This window comes from Culex pipiens, chromosome 1 (genome assembly GCF_016801865.2).
Source record: "Culex pipiens pallens isolate TS chromosome 1, TS_CPP_V2, whole genome shotgun sequence".
Classification (NCBI taxonomy): Eukaryota; Metazoa; Arthropoda; class Insecta; order Diptera; family Culicidae; genus Culex; species Culex pipiens.
In genome coordinates, this window is record NC_068937.1 from 31,835,250 (window position 1) to 31,855,728 (window position 20,479).

Genomic DNA, 20,479 nt, shown 5'->3' on the forward strand with positions numbered 1-20,479 from the left:
AAATTCGAGTGAGGCACACGGTGCAGGGGTGGGTTTGATGTGTGCCAGGAGTAAGATTTGGAAATGTCGTAATTTTTTTAGACAGATAAAATTTAAAAAAAATAGCGTCTGAGAAGTATTAATTGCGCAATATGCTTAATCAATGTAGAGCACTATCGAAAATGCTGTCATCGATTAGATCACACTGTAAAATTAAGTTTAATTAAAAAGATAATAAAAGTAAAAAATATTTAAAACAAAGATTGCTAATTTTCTTGCACACAACGTTGAAGTTTATTTTTCCGAGCACAATGACACTTTATACATAAACACAAAAAAAATGATTTCTAAATCAATTTTGTGAATTTTGGATCGTTTGAGTCGTGGTTTGAGTCCATCCCAGTCACGGCGTTCTCGCAGGATTCTTACAGAAATCTTACAGAGCGAACATATCCTTACTAGAACGCTGCCATCATCCTGCTAGATTATCTCAAGAATTCTTTGGGAATTCTAGCTCAAATGTAATAACCGGTTCAAGCAGGAATCGGCGAAATCAACCGGTTCTGTTAGAATCCTGCTAGAATTTTGTTAGAATGTGATGAACAAGATTTTGTTCCCAAGTTAAAGTAAAAAAAAGGTGTTTTATTCAATTTATTTCACGATTCTACCGAACACAACACACACATTTTTCAGGATTATTTGAACAAAACATCAACACTTTTTTACTGTACTTTCCACAATTTGCGCCCGCTGCGATCCGTCCAAGCTATTTTTTCTATAGGCCATTGTTACATCATCGATTTTGAAGATTTCCGGGGTTTCTTCAGAAGATCCACCTTGCTTGATTAACTGCTGAAATAAAGGAAAAATATTTATTATTTATGTTGGGCCATTTTTCTTAACAAATAACTGGTGCAAAAAAACGTCATTCTCCTTCGGATGCGGATGGCGCAGATTTCGCGCGGATGGCAATTATGATGAATAAATTAATTGAGAGGGATAGAATAACCTTCAAGTTACAAAGTTTAAAAAATATTATCAGAAATCACGATAATCTGTTTTTTATTTGTTGAGTGCAAAAACTTCGATTTGTTATTGATCGAATTTTTTAACCTTATTTACTGTATATTTTATGCTGGATACTTTAAATCATATTTCAAACATTTCCCGAAGATATAGACATTAGAAGTAACAAAAATGATAATTGTGGTATGTACCGGTGGGCGTACTTTGCTCAAATCTCAAATATGTTTTTTTTCTAAATTTCGACATTCTTGGCTTAAAAATAAAAACTAACTTAATCCACCTATGTGGTTGGAGCCTTCCTCACTCATTACCAACAATGGTTGCACACAAATTTCATCTATTTTTTAGATCCGGAATAAAAAAGTACATAAATATCACTTAAGTGGCCATATCTCGAGACAGGGTTGCCAGATCATCAATGTTTTGGACTCGTTGGAAAGGTCTTTCGATAATCTAACCAACGATGGGTCGGATGGTGGATCCGGACATAGTTTACATACATTTAAGTGAGATCCGGCTTCCAAAAAGTACATCAATATCACTTAAGTGGCCATATCTCGAGGCAGGGTTGCCAGATCTTCAATGTTTTGGACTCGTTGGAAAGGTCTTTTGATAACCTAACCAACGATGGGTCGGATGGTGGATCCGGACATAGTTTACATACATTTAAGTGAGATCCGGATATATGTGAAAACTTTTGAACTACTTATCGAAACTTCAGTCTGTATAAAACTCGATCTATGGGACCCTAAACTAAGTCGAATGCAACAGGTTCGGGTCAAATCGGTTCAGCCAGTGCCGAGAAACATGAGCTAGTTTGTTGGTCACATACATACATACACACACACATACACACACACACATACACACACTCATACACACAGACATTTGTTCAGTTTTCGATTCTGAGTCGATATGTATACATGAAGGTGGGTCTACGACGTATTTATACAAAGTTCATTTTTAGAGCAGGATTATAGCCTTACCTCAGTGAGGAAGGCAAAAGATCAAAACATTCAAAAATGAAAGCTCCAACATTTTCATATTTTCAGACACTAAAAAATTCAAAATATTTTTTACTTTTATAGGATTAAAAATTAATAACCAAAAATTTAAAGATTTGGATTCAACAATTCAAAAGATCCAAGATTCCTAAAGTTATGCTCCAAAAATTCAAAAAATTCAAGAAGTTTAAAATTGAAAAAAAGTCTAAATTAAAAATAAATATTAAGAACAATCAAAAGAACAAAAATTTAATTTCACAAATTCTTAAATAAAAAAAAATTTCTTTAATTTTGGACCTTTTACAAAATGGAAAAAAATCCTTAAAGGCTACCATTTTGTCACAGGCTCAGATAACAGAAAATTTGATAACTTTGGAGTATTTTTGGAGTCATTTTTTGGGTTAGACATATGCTTCTGTTTTTCTGAGTGACGCTTTGGTGAGGAGCATCTAGTACGAACTGTATTTTAATGTTAAATTCATATAATAAAAGAAATTTTAAAATTTTCAATTTTTTTAATTTGATGTTTTTGTTTTTAAATTTTAATTTGATTTAGTATTTAAATCTAAATTTCTAAATTTTGCAATACCTATTTTTGATTTATTTTTTTGCCATAAATTTTTGCTTTGGCTTTTTGCTCTAGTTTACTGCATCCTAACAAAAATAAGTTTGTTCATATATTTTTTGGTGTTTCAAGATTCTGCGTTCTGAGATTGACAAATTAAAATTATTATGCAACTCTTTTGTTCTTTTGTCGCGAATTATTTTTCTCAAAATGGCTCGACATAAAGTTGTATGAAACTTAATGTAAAACTCGTCATTTCTTGATTCTATCGATTGGATTATTTTAAGATAAATGTAGATCTTCTATTTTCAACTTGTTGCATTGCTATAATTTACCTGTTTGTACTGTAAAAAAAATCCAGAGTTTTTTTATTAGTTCCTATAAACATATGAAACACAATAATTTATGAGACCTTTTCAAAAGAAACTCTAGAAATATGTTTTCCGATTTTTTTGTATGCCATCAAATTTAGCGTTTTAATTAACATAAAAATCTCTTTGACACTAAATTTAAATCTCTTCACAGTTTCGAGCTAGAAATCTGTCTGGTAATCCGTGAAATTTTGTTTTTGAAATTTAACAAATCCCTCCTCAGTGTATTTGAATATTGATAAAAACAAATCTCTGGAACGACAATTTAAAAAACCATGAAAAGAATGTGTCTAAACATTAAAAAAAATCGGATATTGGAGACAGACCAATTCTGTCATTGTCAATCGACCGTCCCTGTTTAGGGCTAGTGATTTTTCACGGCTCAAAAATTAAAATTTCGCGGTACGCCAATTACAAAACATTGGAATTTCACGGCAATTTCACGATACTCGAAAATCTGCTTGAAACAAGTGCAAAAATATTTTATTGTAGTATTATTGTGTAGAGCAAAGTTATTTGAGAATTAACAATAGTTCAAAACTACAAAATATTACCCCCTGACACATAATATAAGTTGCAATTTTTTTATGAGTTCAATTTTGTCCAGTTTTACATCTGAAAGAGTTTAAAATTTTAATATCGCAAGAATTTGCAAAAGTTTCTCCAAACGAAAATCATTATTAATTCACCAAAAGTAGAATTATAATATTTGATAATTTCTAATCAGTTTAGGTTTTATAACAGTTTTCGAAACATTTGGTATGGATAGTAATGCAATTTTTATAAACATGTATTTTATTTTAAAATTGAATAAAACACTTAAATTCTACCCAAATATTCACATCCTTTTGAAGTTTTACTCACGTTATACAATGCAACTTATGCATCGTTATTTTACTAAATTTAACAGAAATTTAAAAATAAAATAGCTCAAACTGCTTTGTGTTTTCTTTTATTGAATTATATGTGAAATTCAGCATTTCGATACATATTTTTTATGAATTTATGAATAGATTCGATAGATATTTTTTAAATTTTAATTTTTTAATAATTTTTTTAACGGCTGCTTTCAAAATGCTCTACTTGTTGATTTGTTTTAACCGAAAAAAATAATATTCTAAACACTGAGGAGCAATTTTTCAAGTGATTTTTCGAATTTCGCGGCATTTCTCGGTGTTGACCAGATTTCACGGGCCAAGGGCAAATTTCACGGATTAAGCGGCTACACTTATTTTTGATTTTCGAGTTCGGCAGAATTCTGCCGGAAAAAGAACAACTGAATTTTTTCGGCAGCCAAGGCCTTCTGATAATCGTGTCTGAACTGTATAATAAAATAATACATTTTTGCAATTATTTCAAACAGTTTACAGTGTGACGTGAAATTCTAAAGTTTTGGAATTGACTTACCACGATACTTTATTTTTTTTGCCTGTACCAAAAAAATGGTAAAATCGTGGGAAAACGGTTAATTCCATTATTTCTTTAGGTCCCTTGCGAATTATTTTCCCACACAAAATAATACAATAAGATAAATTCCCCTAAGATTCAAGAACATTTACTCAAACATCATTCAAAATGCAGCAACGACATAAAACGATACAAAACACCCTCCACCATAGTCGTTTTCAACCCCTCGAAATTTAAATATTTACGTACGAATAGAACAAACATCATTCCCACACAAACTCATCATCACAGCGATTGAATCCAACAGGACGCATTGAGCTGAAACTGCAAAAGAAGCAAAGTAAAGTTATGTGTCCCAAGGGGGAGAGTGAGTGAGAGAGAGATAGAGCAAGTGGCAAACACTTGTTCATCTGCCGTGTGCACTGCACATGCACCAATCTCATCTGATGATGGTGTCTGCTGGCTAAATGTAAACGAAGCATAAAAACAGATACTGGAACAGCAATAATGCAACGAAAAAGAAAACATATCACGCACACGTGCACGTGAACGCGAAGGGAAAAATTATGCTCACTTCTCACCCTTCTTTTTGCTCTCTCTCATTGATTTGCGTTTTGCCCTCGGGCGATGAATGCAGCCAGATTGCATTACAGTTTGAGGCATTTGAGGGTGTGTGCGTGTGCATTTTCTGTCCTTTTAAACAAATAACGGAATTCACATAGCAGGGCAATGCAACTTATTTTGCAAAACTATTGATTGAAACTTGCTTGCTCACTTCCGACTGAGTTATTTATCACTCGACTTCACACGGATAAAAAAGAGTTCCCAAAATCGTGAACAAGCGTTCATGAAAATGGGAACCACGAACAAAGTGTTCAAATTTCATGGTACGTTTTTCAAAATCGTACCATGAGATTTGAACACTTTGTTCGAGGTTCCCATTTTCATGAACGCTTGTTCACGATTTTGGGAACTCTTTTTTCTCCGTGCAGTTGAAAATTTCCTTAAGGTGCTGTAATTGAACGTAGATATGTCAACATTAGGTGCATGATGGGATTACATGCTGTTCCCATACATTCTTTCATTACAAATTATGTACAAAATAATGAAAAAAATAAATAGGCAAAACATAATTACAGTCCAGACTCGATAATCCGAAGGCCATCGCAAAATTTCACTTCGGATAATCGAATAACGAAAAAAAGTTATTTTTTTCGTTGTCTTACTTTGGTATGACCCCTTACACTGAAATAAAAAAAAAAGTACCAAATTCCTAAATTCTAGGAATTTTGCCTCCTTTTCTTATTAAGTAATCCAAAAAACCCAATTACTAAATAAGGAAAGGAGCCAAAATTCCTAGAATTTAGGAATTTGGTACTTTTTTTTATTTCAGTGTAGGTGATTAAGAATTTTTAAGTCCAAGATGGCGGCCAAAACATCAGTGATGAAATATAAAAAAAAAATATACGCAACCAACCATTCAAAATCAAATTTGACTAAAATGGGTCATAGCACTCGAATTTGATGTTGATGAAAATAAAAAAAAAATCAAAAAAAACATTTTTTTAGCGAATGGAAATAACAAAAATTGACAGAAATCAAAATTTAAAAAATAAATCAGAAGTTGCAATAGTTACAAGAAAAGTTCATTTATTTCGTGAGTTTTAACAATCATTCAAACATTACCACTTATTTGAATTATTCAAAAAGAAGATTTTTGTTCATTTCTGTGAGAATTTACATTCTTTTGAACGTGAACAGTAAAAAAATTGAATTTTCAAACAAATAATTTATTCAAAATCAAATTTAAAAAAAAAGAGATTTTGCATTCTTCCAAACAACAATGAAAGAATTATTCTTTGAAGTGAAGAAATTCATGTTTATTTATTTCTGTGAGTTTTTTTCGCATTGTTACGAATATGAGGAGTAATTTGTAAATAAATGGTTATTTTTTTATGATGTGTATGAGTATTATATTCATTTCTTTGAAGTATTCAAAGATATTGTTTTTATTTATTTTTGTGTCTTTTTGCATTCTTTTATGCATGAGAAGTTCCGTGAAAAAAGTGAACTGCTTATAAACATTTTGAAATAACATTTAAGAGTTTTGCATTGTTTTAAACATGAGCAGTTCTTGAAAAAAGTGAGAAAACGAGTTTAATCTCTTAAGGGAGCATTCTTTTAAAACGTAACGCAGGTGGGGGGAAGGGGGTCGGAGGCCAAATTTTCAAAAAAATTGTATGGAAATTTTGTTACGAGGGGGGGAGTGGGTCCAAAAGTTCGATTTGTTGCGTTACGTAATAAAAGAACGCTCCCTTTAACAACATATATTTTACATTCGTGTGAAGATGGCATTTTATTTAATATTTTTTCGGTTAAATTTTAATTTATTTCTTTGAGGATTTTTTTTTTGTTTTAACAGGAGAAGTTCCTTGGAATCAAAGTTAAAGAGATTTATTTAATTGGTCGCAGTTACAGTATGGCTCGACAGAGAATTTTATTCTGTAGCGGGGTTATCATAAGTCATGACTAGATTTCATAACTTTTATTTTTTTAATTGAAGAAATAAATAGGTCATTATTAAAGCCAAGCTTCTCAAATGTTACCAAATATCTGAGATTCATAACACCGCCGATAATGGACGATAACTCATTTTTTTAATCTTTCTAAAATCGATTCATTCAACCATATCATGTTAAAACTTTAATGCTTTCACAGAATATTTAAAGTAAAATATGTACTCAAAATTGTTCACAATATACCGTATTTTTTCGAAAGTATTGATTTTTTTGTAATTGGCAGTGTGGATAACAAACGAAGCGAAATTTTGTATGCTTTTTAACTTTATTAGAGTTTTTTAATGTTGAAAACTAAAATTTTCTCAAAAACCGTATTTGTCGAAAATATTCAAATTTACAAAATTTCCAATATGGGTATTAAACGAAGCGGAATTTGGTTTGCTTTTTCACAACTAGAGAGTTTTCTTTTTGAAAGGACAAAAATTATCGAAAAAACCATATTTTTTGAAAGTACTCAAATTTTCATAATTTGCAATATGGGTATCAAACGAAGCGAAATTTTGCTTGCTTTTTTACTTTATTAGAGTTGCTTTTAGAAATTACTAAACATTTCACAAATTACCGTATTTTTTCGAAAATACTAAGATTTTCCAAAATTGCAATAAGGGCTTCAAAAAAAATTAATGAGAAAAAGCAAACCAAATTTCACTTCGTTCGCATATTTTGAAAATTTGAGTATTTTCGAAAAAATACGGTAATTTGTAAAAAAATGTATTTTCCAAAAAAAAACTTTGTATTTTTAATCGAAACAGACTAGTTTAAAAATTTTATTTTTTGGGAAAAAAATATTTAAATATTTTTTAATGTAATTTTTTAGCTTCGAAAAACGAAAAACGAAACTATTGGCACTACGCCCCCCGGGGCATGGCCTTCCTCTAACGTGGGATTTCTGCTCCAGCGCCTCTGACGAGACAGGAGAAACCGGGACCGACGTTTTACTTCACCATCCGATAGAAGCTCAGTGGATAAGGCGGGAATCGAACCCGCGTCTCATAGCATCATTGGGATCGGCAGCCGAAGCCGCTACCCCTGCGCCACGAGACCCACCACTTCAGAATGTTTTTAAATGTGATTTTTTTGCTTCAAAATGTTGAAAATTTAAATTTATTTGTTTTCTAATTCCCTCCCTCGATCTTGACTAGGGCTGGTGATTTTTCCGCGTAACCTGCGAAATTTGCTTCAGAGCGGTGAAATTTTTTAGATACCGTGAAATGCCGTGAAATTTGAAATATTTAATTGATAAATCGCTGGTTATTGCATTTGAGCTTTAATTTTTAAATTCAAACACTTCTCAAGGTTTTTAACAAGCATTATGGAAGCAGTTTCCAATTTAAAAATATTGCCTCTCAGATTTAGAGTTATTTGTTGAAGATAATGTGCAGAGAGTTGATTATACATTTCCAGCAAAATGTCTTCATTCTACAAAATTACAAAAAAGGTTGTTGAAGAATATTATTCAACTCTAAAATAAAAGACAACGTGGAAAGTTAAAAGTTGTAATTTTTAAATCATTGTAAAATTGATTAAAATAACGATGTTCATCAGTTGCATTTAATGTGAAATGATTATTTTTTATATTTTGTTTATGAATTATGTATTTTTGATATAAAATTTAAGAAGCATTTTGCAATGAAGGTGATCACGCTGCTGATCATAATTCCCCTTTGATTTAGAAATTGTAAATACCTAATTCTAGTCCTTAATCTAACCCAAATTTAAGTGTGAATTGCATCCCTAATCCTAATCTTATTTACACTACGCTATTAGATCTCTCTGAGAGAGAACCAGACAAGACTTACCAACGGTCAGCACTTCATGAAGAAGAACCAATAAAATAGTACCCCAAGAACCATCGGAGCGTTCACAACAAAGGCTGCGCGAATTGTTTTGTTCCCCGTCCTTTTACCCAATAAAATTGTGTGTGCGGCAAAAGTGAATTTATTTGGAATCCGTCCGAAATCCCCCAACTCCAAGTTGATCCGAAGATGCCAGCCGTTGGATAGAAAGGTGGCGATCTAAAGTGCGTACGTGAGTGCAGTGCCAGGTGGTGAAAGTGTGATGATCCAGGTACCCGCGGCATCGCGGGGTGAAATACCTCAGGTCGCCGGTATTCGGTGCTGAAAGGCGCCAACAGTAGGTATTATTATTTTTTGCAATTCCGTCGTGAAACTACTTACTTTTCCTGTCATTCTTGAACGACGAAATAGCCTACTTTTCTGTACCAAAAATAACAGAATCGAATAGCAACACTTTTCAAAATAAATGCTGAAAAGTTCTACTTTTCAGCACTGAAATGGGTGCTGAAAAGTTGAACTTTTCAGCACTTGTTTCGAAAAGTAACACTTTTCAACATTTTTTTGATTAAAACGATTTATTGACAAAATACATGAAAATCTAACTTAAAATTTCACTCAATAAGTGTTTTTCGGAATTGCAAAAAATGTTGTATGGAACTCGTTGCAAAACTTGATTTCTTCAGCACTCTTCGTATTTATCCAACTCGGTGAACCTCGTTGGATAAATGTACGACTCGTGCTGAAAAAATCCTCTTTTTGCAACTTGTTGCATAAACTACTATTGTGGAATTATCACTGAATGTAAAAAATGCTATTTATGAAGTTTTGCCTAAACTTTATTTAAATAATCAAATTTTCTTATTGCTGAAGTTAAGGAAAACAAACAAAATTGTACTATGTACACCTTTTTTACTGATTCTACTTTTCATGAATATGACGTTTAGGATGTACTTCGTTTTTGAGATATTTTAGCAATATCTATAAATAATAAAATTAAGATAGCTGAAACATGAATGACACTGACTGTTTTTTTTTTAATTTGTCTAAATTATTTTTATATAAATATTTTTTAAATAAGTATTTGGTTGTCCCAACCGTGTGGATCAATCGGACCGCGCACTGGATTCACAATCCAGAGGTCGCCGGTTCGAATCCCGCTGCGGGCGCTCTAAAATTCTTTGAGTAAATATGGGTATTCGGCGCCGTCGCTCCGTGCCATACTTTCATTCGCCCAGGGCGGCGAAGACCTTGTAGATAAAAAGGAAGATACTAGTGGTTGGTACTAGCAATGGTGGCCGACAGCTATAAAGTCAACTTGGTTTTTTTAATTGGTGTCTGGGGGTTTATTTTGCATCTTGAACTACTCCAAGCTTGTAAGACTCTCTTCTGTTCATAATTATGCTGAAAGAACTCATTTTCTGATTCCTTAATAAAATAATTGTGTGGTATTTGTTTGTTCCAATTAAATTGATTTAGTAGAAAAAAAACGGTTACTCGAGTTTGAAAACCGTTATCATACTTGAAGTTTTGTTTAGGACAAGGTCCAATGAGCCAATTATCTTTTTTACATTTTTATTTATTTTATAAACCGCCTGAAGTAAGCGGTACCGTCATCTGGGGCGAAATGGGACGCATGGAGTGAATTGGGACAGCTGTTTTAGCCTTATTACTGCACAATATATGAATATATTAGATTGGTTTCGGATAGAACATACACAGATTACTAATAATAGTGCATATATTTCCAAATTTCAAGCTTTTAAGCGCTCTTAAAATTACCGTTCCTATTCAGGCTGTAGTCCCGATTCGGCCCAGATGAGGGTATTTAAAAACAACAAGGGCAAAACCATTAAAAATCTAGTTTATTAGACCTTTACAAAAAAAAACCCGGATGCTTGTTTTTAATTTTGCATTGAAGAAAGCCTCTAATCAAAAAGTAAATCCTGAAACTTTCTTTAAAAGAACCGTACCACCCGATCAGTGTTAGTGTGTTATGTGTATGCTCACTTTATGCTCTCTCTCCCTTTTATATGCTTCCACGAAAACATATCCCACCCAAAGGCAAGGCATAGTGGTAGTAGTGTAATGGTTCGTCACCTCATCAATCGCAATCACTGTGCACGATCGTGGTGGGCAAACAAAACAAGTGAACCAACTTTGTGAGCCGTGAGAAAGAGCTCGGCTCACCTGCTGGACTACGAACTTGACTCAGTCCAGTTGGTGGTGGTGGGTGAGAAATAAATCTCGCCATCTTGATTTTTGTTAGAGCTCTCGCGCAACTCAGCTCCGCAGCAGTTCGTTGGTCGTCATTCCGGAGAAGTCAATTAAAATTAGGCTGCCGATGCGTTGGGACGGGTGCCATTTTTGCGCGATTTGAACTATTGCAAAAATGGGTGCAATAAGGTGATGCGTCAAGCGATCGATCGGTGAATACGAGTGCAGTTTGTGGTGGGTGAGGTGATTAGCAATGATTTGGTGAAGATCGGAAAGTGATCAGTGGCGTTCGGGCAGTGAAGAAGGGGGTGTGTGTGTGTGAGGGTGGTTGGTTATTAAATGGTGGATTTGGGGTTTTTAATTGCCCACCAGAGAGTGTTAATCGCGCCCGATCATAAGTGCTCTCGTTTGGGGCGCTCCGATTTAAGGTGGTTTGCGTGTGTGTGGGCGCGATCGTTTCCTCCATCTGTTGAGGCCAGGACTGGGCAGCAGGAGGATCAAGAGGAGGTTGAATGAACTCGATGATCTGCATGAGCAGCAGCAGCAGCAGCGAAGAAATTCTAATATTGAACATCCTGTGTTGAAAATAAGCTCCAATCTTGGAGGCGGCGCGAGTCTTGCGCGTGGCCAAGCCAGTTGTGGAGGTGATGTCCAAAGTGGATAAGCTGAGCTGAACCGTGGCAGCAATTTGGAGTTGAAGTGGAGAGCCGTGCGCCATAAATCGATATCGGCGATCAATCAGTCAATCAGGGGGTGCCCTAGAAAGTAGGTTAGCGGAATGACGAACTCTGGCCACGCAGTGGTCGTCTGGGAGTTTGAGTCGCGCGGGTCCAAATGGCTACCGTACAGCCCTGCAGTGTCCCAGCATCTGGAGCGTGCCCACGGCAAGAAGTTGACCCGAGTCCTGCTCAGCGATGCCGACCCAGCCCTGGAGCAGTACTACGTCAACGTACGCACCATGACCCAGTGCTGCGAGGATCAGGAGTTTGCCGTAACGAACGTCCGCCGAGGGTTCTACAAGCCCAGCTCGCCCGCCGGCAAGGGCACCAAGTGGGAGTGGTGCGGATCCTCCGGCAACGACTGGCACAGCTACACCATGGAGGTCCAGTGCGTCATCGAAGAGGCCTGGGCACGGGGTGATCAAACCATCGACCTCACCAAGACCCACCTCTGTCTACCGTACACGATCAACTTCCTGAACCTCACCCAAATACGCCATCAAAACGGACCTCTCCGGAGCATACGACGGATACAGCAAGCCCCGTACCCGCTCGTCAAACTCCCCACCAACCAACAGTCAACCCAACAAAACCCACAAAACTCCGCACCCCTCCTCCCCCCAAAACCCAACCAACTCCAACAACCCCCACCCTCCTCGTCCTCTTCAAGCAGCTCCAGCTCGCAACCCTCCTCCTCCACCCCGCTCCACTCCAAGTCCAAGTCCCAACCCGTACTCTGCAACCCCAACTCCTCGCACCCAACCTCCAAACGACCCACCAAAACCCTCAAAGTCGGCAAGCAACTCGACATGGTCCCCGTGACCCCGACCAACCTGGCCCGCCAAATCCTGCACAACCTGAACATCTTCGGCACCAGCAAGCACCACCAGCACCAGGAACTCCAGGAATACCCCCCGATGAGTCCAACCAACGCCCCCTCCTCGCTCCAGCACAACCCCCAGAACTTCCACCAGCAGTCGATCCGACACCAGCGGCACCAAAGTGCCAACCAGAGCAGAACCATGCCGTCGTTCCAGCGCCAGCGGAGCAAGTCCCGCAGTCGGGGCGAGTCGCTCATCGAGACGGACGCGTCCAGTATCAACTCGGGCCGGCGGCCCAGTGTGGACACCGTGTCCACGTACCTGAGTCACGAGAGCAAGGATAGCAACAGCAGGAAGAGCACCACGCTGGGGTCGGTGTCGGATCTGCTGGACTGTTCGATGGGAAGTGACGATGTGTTTACGACGGCGGGGGCGGGCTCGTCGGTGTCGTCGCAGCAGAACATTCCCGGCGCGATTGTGGGTGAGTAACGGGACGGATGTCGTTGAAATTAGTCTCCAAAGTTTTTCAATGCCACATCTTCCACGATTTGTTGTGGCAGCTGATAGATTCAAATCTATGCTAAAATAATATTATTTAAATTTTTGCATTTCCATATGATTATAAAATTCTCATGAAATGTACACAAAAGTTTTGTAAATGAGAAAAAGCTATCGTTTGATAATTCCTGCACCTAAATATCAGAGGTTAACGAGGGTATAACGACCATCACTATACTGCCGTTCTACGCATAATTGTCCCATGTCATTTTTGGACGATTTTGACTTTTTGTCATTTTTGAATTTAGTTTGACGTATACTTTCAGAAAAACACATAAAATTAGGTACTTTGTTCGGAAACTCAGTGAAAACAACACCAAGTCTGTTTGTCCCATCGTTGCATTTCTACGCATAATTGTCCCACCAAGTATTTTCTATCACGGAATCCATAGTTTTACGAATCATTATGTCATGTTTACCAGTTGTTTAGCAAGAGGACAACAACTAAGAGTGATAAACTGCTAACTGGGCGATTAGGGACAATTGGGGCGAATAGGAACCCACGGGACAATTATGCGTAGAAACACAGAAATCGATTGAAAAATTTCAATCGCGTTTTTCTCAGTTGCACTTTTTTGAACATGGGACAATTATGCGTAGAACGGCAGTATAGCTTGTGGAAGAATTTTACAAATCCAGAGTTTTTATTAGAAAAGGTTCTATAAATATATGAAAGACAAAAACTTTTATGACCATTTTTTTTTTTTAAAATAGACATGAACACATTCACTAAATTTTGAATAAGGCCGGACGATTTTAGAGCACCTAAAAGCTGAAAAATAGAAAATTTATTTACTAGGTAATTGTGTTGTTCTCTTGTGTTAAAATCGAAACTCAAAACAAAAATCAAAATATTGTTTAGAAACATGTTTAAATACAGACTGTCCCAATTCGACCCAGAAGACTCTATTGATTCTAACATCTATGTTTGCTGATCAAAACTTTAGCGATCGATTATTGCTTCTAAAATGTATTTTTCACTAACAAATTTGGATTGACACAGTAAATCGGCAATTTTGATCGAAAGAGACCCACATCTTAAATCTAACATACAAAACAGATAAACATTTTATTCAATGTTTTATATCAGCAATTCCATTTAAAATGAGCATAAATCGAAAAAAAGTTCTCCGATCGGGCTCAAAAACTTTTTGGGGGGGTTCCTTGGCCAAAATAATTAGACCCGTATTTTTTTGTTTGGCCATTAGGGTGACCAAGGGTGGCAAAACCACATTTAAAACAAATCATAACTCCGCGCCATTTTAACGGATTTTTGCTATCATGGACGCAAGTGAAGTGAATTAGTTGGTTTTTCAAGAAAAAATAGTTTCGAGTCTCAAAAATCAAGCATTACTTTTAAAAAAATCGTATGCAAACTTAGAATACCGTTTTGACCGTGACCGTTTTATAGGATTCCTCGGGAAATTTTACATAGCACAATTTCAGAGATGACCTATATTTTTTTGGGTAGGTACTGAAAGTTGCGTCTTTCAATTCCGAAAATTTTGCCTTTGCAAGCCTTTTTTTAAATGTTAGGCTTGATTTTTGAGACTCGAAACTATTTTTCTCGAGAGGCTAACACAGCAAAAAAACATGCCAATATTACATTTGGGAAGAGGTACATCTTTTACGTCAGAAACAATGTGTAATTTCGCCTATGAAAATGTGTAATTGGGTACTAAAGCCCTATGTCAATTTTTATGTACAACCGTAAAAAACACGATTAAAAACCATTTCTGATCACTTTTTTTCATTTTAATGCATTTTTTTTTGTCAAGACAACATTTTTTCGATGGATCAACTATGGTTCCCTTGGAACGAGCTGTCAAGTAGGAACTTTTCTGTCTAGAAGGACCGCGAGGTTAATTTTTCCAAATTGATTTAAAAATCTATTTTAAACTCTTTGTTGTCGTACAAAAGGTCATTGTACTCAGAAAAATAAGCTTTATCGCTGTAAACAATAATATCAGCAATCTAAGCTTCATTTTAGGACCCAATTTTACCACTTTCCTGGTGTAATGTCACTTCTTCAGTCGAAATTGAGGTAAAATTACATCATAAAGAGGTAATATTCAACCTTCCAAATTTTTACAAATTTTTACTGTGTAATTACCTTTTATTTATGTCCAAGACAGCTCAAATCGGCTCAAATAGTGAGGAGTTTTGGTTTTTTTTTTTGAAAAAAATGTTTTTTTTTTTGTAAAAATATACGAAAATGACCACCCTAACGCAGTGTAGGCCACCCCAAAGGCTAAAAAAAAAAAAATACGGGTCTCATTATGTTGGCCAAGGAATCTCCACAAAAATGTTGATCGAGCCGGAAACCTTTTTTTTCGGTTTATGCTCTTTTCAAATCATGCTTCTTTTTTCAAAAGGTCCTATGTACATAGGAAACCCATGGCGCATAGATTGTTTCGAAAATTACTCTAGAAATCTCGGATTAGTTTTTAAAAAAACGTAAGAGCCAATGGTAAACAAAGCCTTTTTTGCATCGGTATTCGACCTACTTACGAAAAATCAGTTTTAAAATTGCTTAAGATTGTTCATCTACACGTCTTTCAAGTGCCCCAAAGTAAAAATAACTGAAATTTTGTTACAATTTGAAGAAAATGTTTAAAAATGTAATGTAATTGCTGATATACAATTTTAATAGCACCGGTTAGGGTTCTGACATTTGACATACTGTGCAGTTTTGTTGATTATTTATCAAATAAAAAAAGGGTTCTCACAAATCCATTCTTGATACATTTGTATGCTATTTTGTTTTATTGATTATTTTGTTAAATTGAGATATTTTTTTTTCCTTGAATTCGAATATGTATTCGAAATGTAAACTCCGTTTGGCCAGTTGTCGCACTTGCAGCAATTTTCAAGGGGTGTCAAGATAAAAAAAGTGACAACAATGTACGGAGTTTTTTAGATTTTTATTGAATAAAAAAAAGTGACAACAATGTACGGAGTTTTTTAGATTTTTATTGAATATCTCAGGATTGAAATCGAATTTTGGGGATCTGCGAAAGTCAAAAGGTGAGAATTTGAAAGCTACACAAAATGGCGTTCTTACATAAGATTCATCTTACATAAGATTAAATTTTGTTAGTTGGTTCCGTTATTCTATGGGCGTAGCCTTAGGGCACAGTGTTAAAATCTTCGTTCTCAGATATTTTTGATTGTGCTGTGAAACCAGGGCCTGCTCAAAATCGACGCCTTCACTTGCGAGCACAAATCGGACACGAAGCAAAACTGGTCTGATAAGTTCCTATCGTTTGTCACTACCACACCAATCGCTACTGAATACTCTGTCTTTGCTCTCCCTCTCACCCCAATCAGGTAGTACAGCGAATGGCTCAGAGAGGCCAAATAGTCTGCTTTCGGGTTTGTTTTGATCATTTATTAGCTTAAAATCAATGTTATCAAAAATATTTTGAATGTTTTGTGTGACTAGGGTCGACGGACGGAGTAGGCAAAGAAATTCACGAAGTATTTAATTCGCTGGGTGAAGCAATCGACGAACACGCTGGCAGCTAGCGTGTCGTGATTTCTGATCCTTGAACCGAAAATATGGACCCGTGGTGATGACCATGTCAAATGCTAGCGAAATGGGTGGGAATTTTACTCTGTAGTCCCAATTGAATTCCAAAATTATTCTGGAACATATTCTTCGTGGATTCAATTTCTTAAGTTCTGTAAACTTTTCGAATTTGATATAAGATTTACCGAAAAAGTTTCGAGGTTTTTGAACGACTTTTTTCCCAAAGTTCTATGAATGTAACATTTATTTGTAAAAGAACATTACAAATTTAAAACTACGATAAAGATTTCCAGAGTTTTTTTTTTAAAAGGACCAATAAACTATTGTCTTTCATATGTTTATAGGACCTAATAAAAAAAACTCTAGATTTATTCTTCGATCAAAACTGAAGCCAACACAACCTAAACCAATAATTCAATTCCTTCTTTCCAGGTGTCGACCCCGCCAGCGACATGATCTCGCGCTTCGTCCGCGTCGTCGAACCTCCCCAATGGCCACACGCCCAGCCCTGTCCGATGTGCATGGAGGAGCTGCGCCACAACGGCCACAACCCGACGGTATCCCTATCCCGGTGCCAACATCTGATGCACCTAAACTGCCTGAACGAGCTCATCCTGGGCCAACAGAAGGAGAATCAGAAGGTGGGTTTTTGACGATTGACGAATGTTGAATTTTTGATAAATGATTCTTGATTTTGTAATTTTAGAGCCTTTACATCGAGTGTCCGATCTGCATGTCCGTGTACGGGGAGAAAATCGGCGATCAACCCCCCGGAACCATGTCCTGGATCGTCATTCCAAGAAGTCTTCCCGGCCACGAAGGCCAGAACACAATCCAAATAACGTACAAGTAAGATTTTCACAATCATTTATGATTTCAATCATGAACTAATGATCTCCCATCGTAGCATCGCTTCCGGCATCCAAAACCAGGAACATCCCCACCCGGGCCGGGCCTTCTTCGCGGTGGGCTTCCCCCGCACCTGCTTCCTGCCGGACGGCATCCTGGGGCGGAAGATCTTGCGCTACCTGAAGATCGCGTTCGACCGGCGGCTGCTGTTTTCGATCGGCCGGTCGGCCACCACCGGCCGGGAGGACGTGGTCCTGTGGAACAGCGTCGAGCACAAGACGCAGTACTCGATGTTTCCCGACCCGCAGTACATGCAGCGGTGCATGCAGCAGCTGGTCCATCTGGGCGTGACCGATTAGTTGGGGGGAGTTGGGTGAACTTTTTTTTTGGAAAGGAAACAAATAATCGTACTGAAGTTACAAGACTGGAAGAGGGCAGCTATTTTTACAACGAAAAAAAAAACAATCTTCAAGAATGAAGTCTTCCAAACCCGGCTGAGTCTTCCCTGAGAGTGGCAGTATTTTGCTAGTATTCCAGGAGGTAAAATTGACCTTCAACGGATTTACGATCTCCAAGTGTTCAGTTTACTTCCTTTAAAACATCCTCAAAATCGAAACAAACATGTGCCAATATATTGTCGAATATACTGTCATTTAAGAGCGAGTGTGAGAGAACGTGTTAAGTATTACAAAAATTATCATTTTAACCTGATATCAGAAAAAACAGAGTTTATAAAAGGCATTTGTTATTGATCATGAACCTCTCTAAGAGGTTATGAACGTGTTTTTATTTGCAAAATTAGGCATAAGTTTAGTTTTAATCATTCATAGAGCAATTGATTGCGATCTTCCAACACACAAATCTTCCAATTACAGAAACTTTATGTGTAATCTTAGTAAAGTTTTGCGCGAGTGTAGCTAAATTGTGTAGAAAAAAAAGAATTTATCTCCGGCAGATATAGGTATGTTCCTTCAGAGCGATTAGTTTAAGTAAGAAAAATGTGTAGTTTTTAGAAAGTATTGATTTTAGTTTTTTTAATTGTGCATTTCTAATAGGAATGAAATAGATTTTAGATAAATAAATGAACTGTCATAGAAAAAAAAAACATTTCTTTTAATATATTTTTTTTAGTTTCCTTGACGTTATTGCAAATCAACGCCATTGAGAGTGTCACCAATCGATTTCTCGTGATTTTTTACATAAAATAGTATACTTTCAAAGTGTAAAAACAACGTCAAGTAAAGATATTGACGAAAAACACATAAAATGGGGTAAATGGGGCAAAATGGGCCCTTGCCGTCATTTGCCGCCAATGAAAATGTCACAAATCGATTCCTCACGATTTTCTACATAAAAACTACGGCAGTTGAAGATATTTGAGAAAAACACCCTAAAATAGGCAAAATGGGATAAAATGGACCACTTCCCGTCATTAGCCGCTAATGAGAGTACCATTAATCGATTCCTCGTAATTTTTTTAAATTAAAAATGATACTTTCGATAGGCAGAAACTGACGGCATTAAAAGATCCGTTTTTCACCCGTTGCCCATTGCAATGTTTCTTTGTACTTTTTTTTTTTTAATTATTGCACTCAATCAAAAATTATGATGATATTTTTTTTTATTCTAATATATTCAAAAATATTTAAAAATATCCAAAAATATTCAAAAATATTCAAAAATATTCAAAAATATTCAAAAATATTCAAAAATATTCAAAAATATTCAAAAATATTCAAAAATATTCAAAAATATTAAAAATATTCAGAAATATTGAACCAAATTAAAAAATATTCTAAAATATTCAACAAAATTCAAAAATATTGTGAAAATTTTGAAAAATTTGTAAAATTTGTAAAATTTGTAAAATTTGTAAAATTTGTAAAATTTGTAAAATTTGAAAAATTTGTAAAATTTGTAAAATTTGTAAAATTTGTAAAATTTGTAAAATTTGTAAAATTTGTAAAATTTGTAAAATTTGTAAAATTTGTAAAATTTGTAAAATTTGTAAAATTCGTAACATTTGTAACATTCGTAAAAAAAAAACTTTTCGTGGGACTGTACATTGGTATTTCATGAAATTTTAAAATGTTTTCAAAGGAGTTCAAACATGCTAAATATGATTATAAACGCGGGAAAATGCATTTTAACTGGTTTTCAGTTGATTAAACTTTAATTTTCATTAAAATTAAGAAGTTTTTCGAAAAAAATTTTTTTTTGCCCCCTGATTATTCAGGCCATTTTTAAAGGGGAGGGGGGGGGGGTGGTTGCGACATAAACTTTGAAAAATATTTGCAACGGCCTCATCTGAAAAAAAAAAAATTAAAATTTGAAAAATATCGTAAAACTTTAAAAAAAATGGATAATTTTGAAAAAAATCACAAATTTGAAAAAAATTGTAAAATTTAATTAAAATTCGTAAAATTTTATTAAAATTCCTAAAATTCGTAAACTTCGTAAAATTCATAAAATTCGTAAAATTTGTAAAGTTCGTAAAATTTGTAAAGTTTGTAAAATTCGTAAAATTCATAAAATTCTTTAAGTTCGTAAAATTTGTAAAGTACGTAAAATTCGTAAATTACGTAAAATTCGTAAAATTTGTAAAATACGTAAAATTCCTAAAATTCGTAAAATTCATAAAATTCGTAAAGTTCGTAAAATTTGTAAAGTTCGTAAAATTCGTAAAATTCGCAAATTCGACATAAACTTTGAAAAATATTTGCAACGGCCTAATTTGAAAAAACAAAATAAAATTTGAAAAATATCGTAAAATTTGAAAAAAATCACAAAATTGAAAAAAATTGTAAAATTTAATTAAAATTCGTAAAATTTTATTAAAATTCCTAAAATTCGTAAACTTCGTAAAATTCATAAATTTCGTAAAATTTGTAAAGTTCGTAAAATTTGTATAGTTTGTAAAATTCCTAAAATTCGTAAAATTCATAAATTTTTTAAAGTTCGTAAAATTTGTAAAGTACGACAAATTCGTAAAATTTGTAAAATACGTAAAATTCCTAAAATTCGTAAAATTCATAAAATTCGTAAAATTCGTAAAGTTC

At 35.2% G+C, this 20,479-nt stretch overlaps 1 protein-coding gene and 1 long non-coding RNA gene across 2 annotated transcripts in view; both read left to right on the forward strand.

Moving 5' to 3' along the window:
* The window catches only part of LOC128092573 (uncharacterized), a 50,624-nt gene that overhangs the window by 20,894 nt on the left and 9,251 nt on the right, over positions 1 to 20,479 (forward strand). The gene's annotated exons all lie outside the window — the stretch shown is intronic.
* Positions 10,955 to 18,517, forward strand: LOC120419627 (protein deltex). The gene is made up of 4 exons (XM_039582381.2): positions 10,955 to 12,962; positions 17,004 to 17,212; positions 17,278 to 17,420; positions 17,479 to 18,517. Exons 1-4 carry the CDS (start codon positions 11,720 to 11,722, stop codon positions 17,777 to 17,779), a joined length of 1,896 nt encoding a protein of 631 aa, XP_039438315.1. The 5' UTR covers positions 10,955 to 11,719; the 3' UTR covers positions 17,780 to 18,517.

Coding starts and splice junctions, on each gene's coding strand:
- LOC120419627 (XM_039582381.2), top strand. CDS start 11,720: ATGACGAACTCTGGCCACGCAGTGGTCGTCTGGGAGTTTGAGTCGCGC. Junction 12,963..17,003: donor CATTCCCGGCGCGATTGTGG/GTGAGTAACGGG, acceptor CCTTCTTTCCAG/GTGTCGACCCCGCCAGCGAC. Junction 17,421..17,478: donor ACAATCCAAATAACGTACAA/GTAAGATTTTCA, acceptor CTCCCATCGTAG/CATCGCTTCCGGCATCCAAA.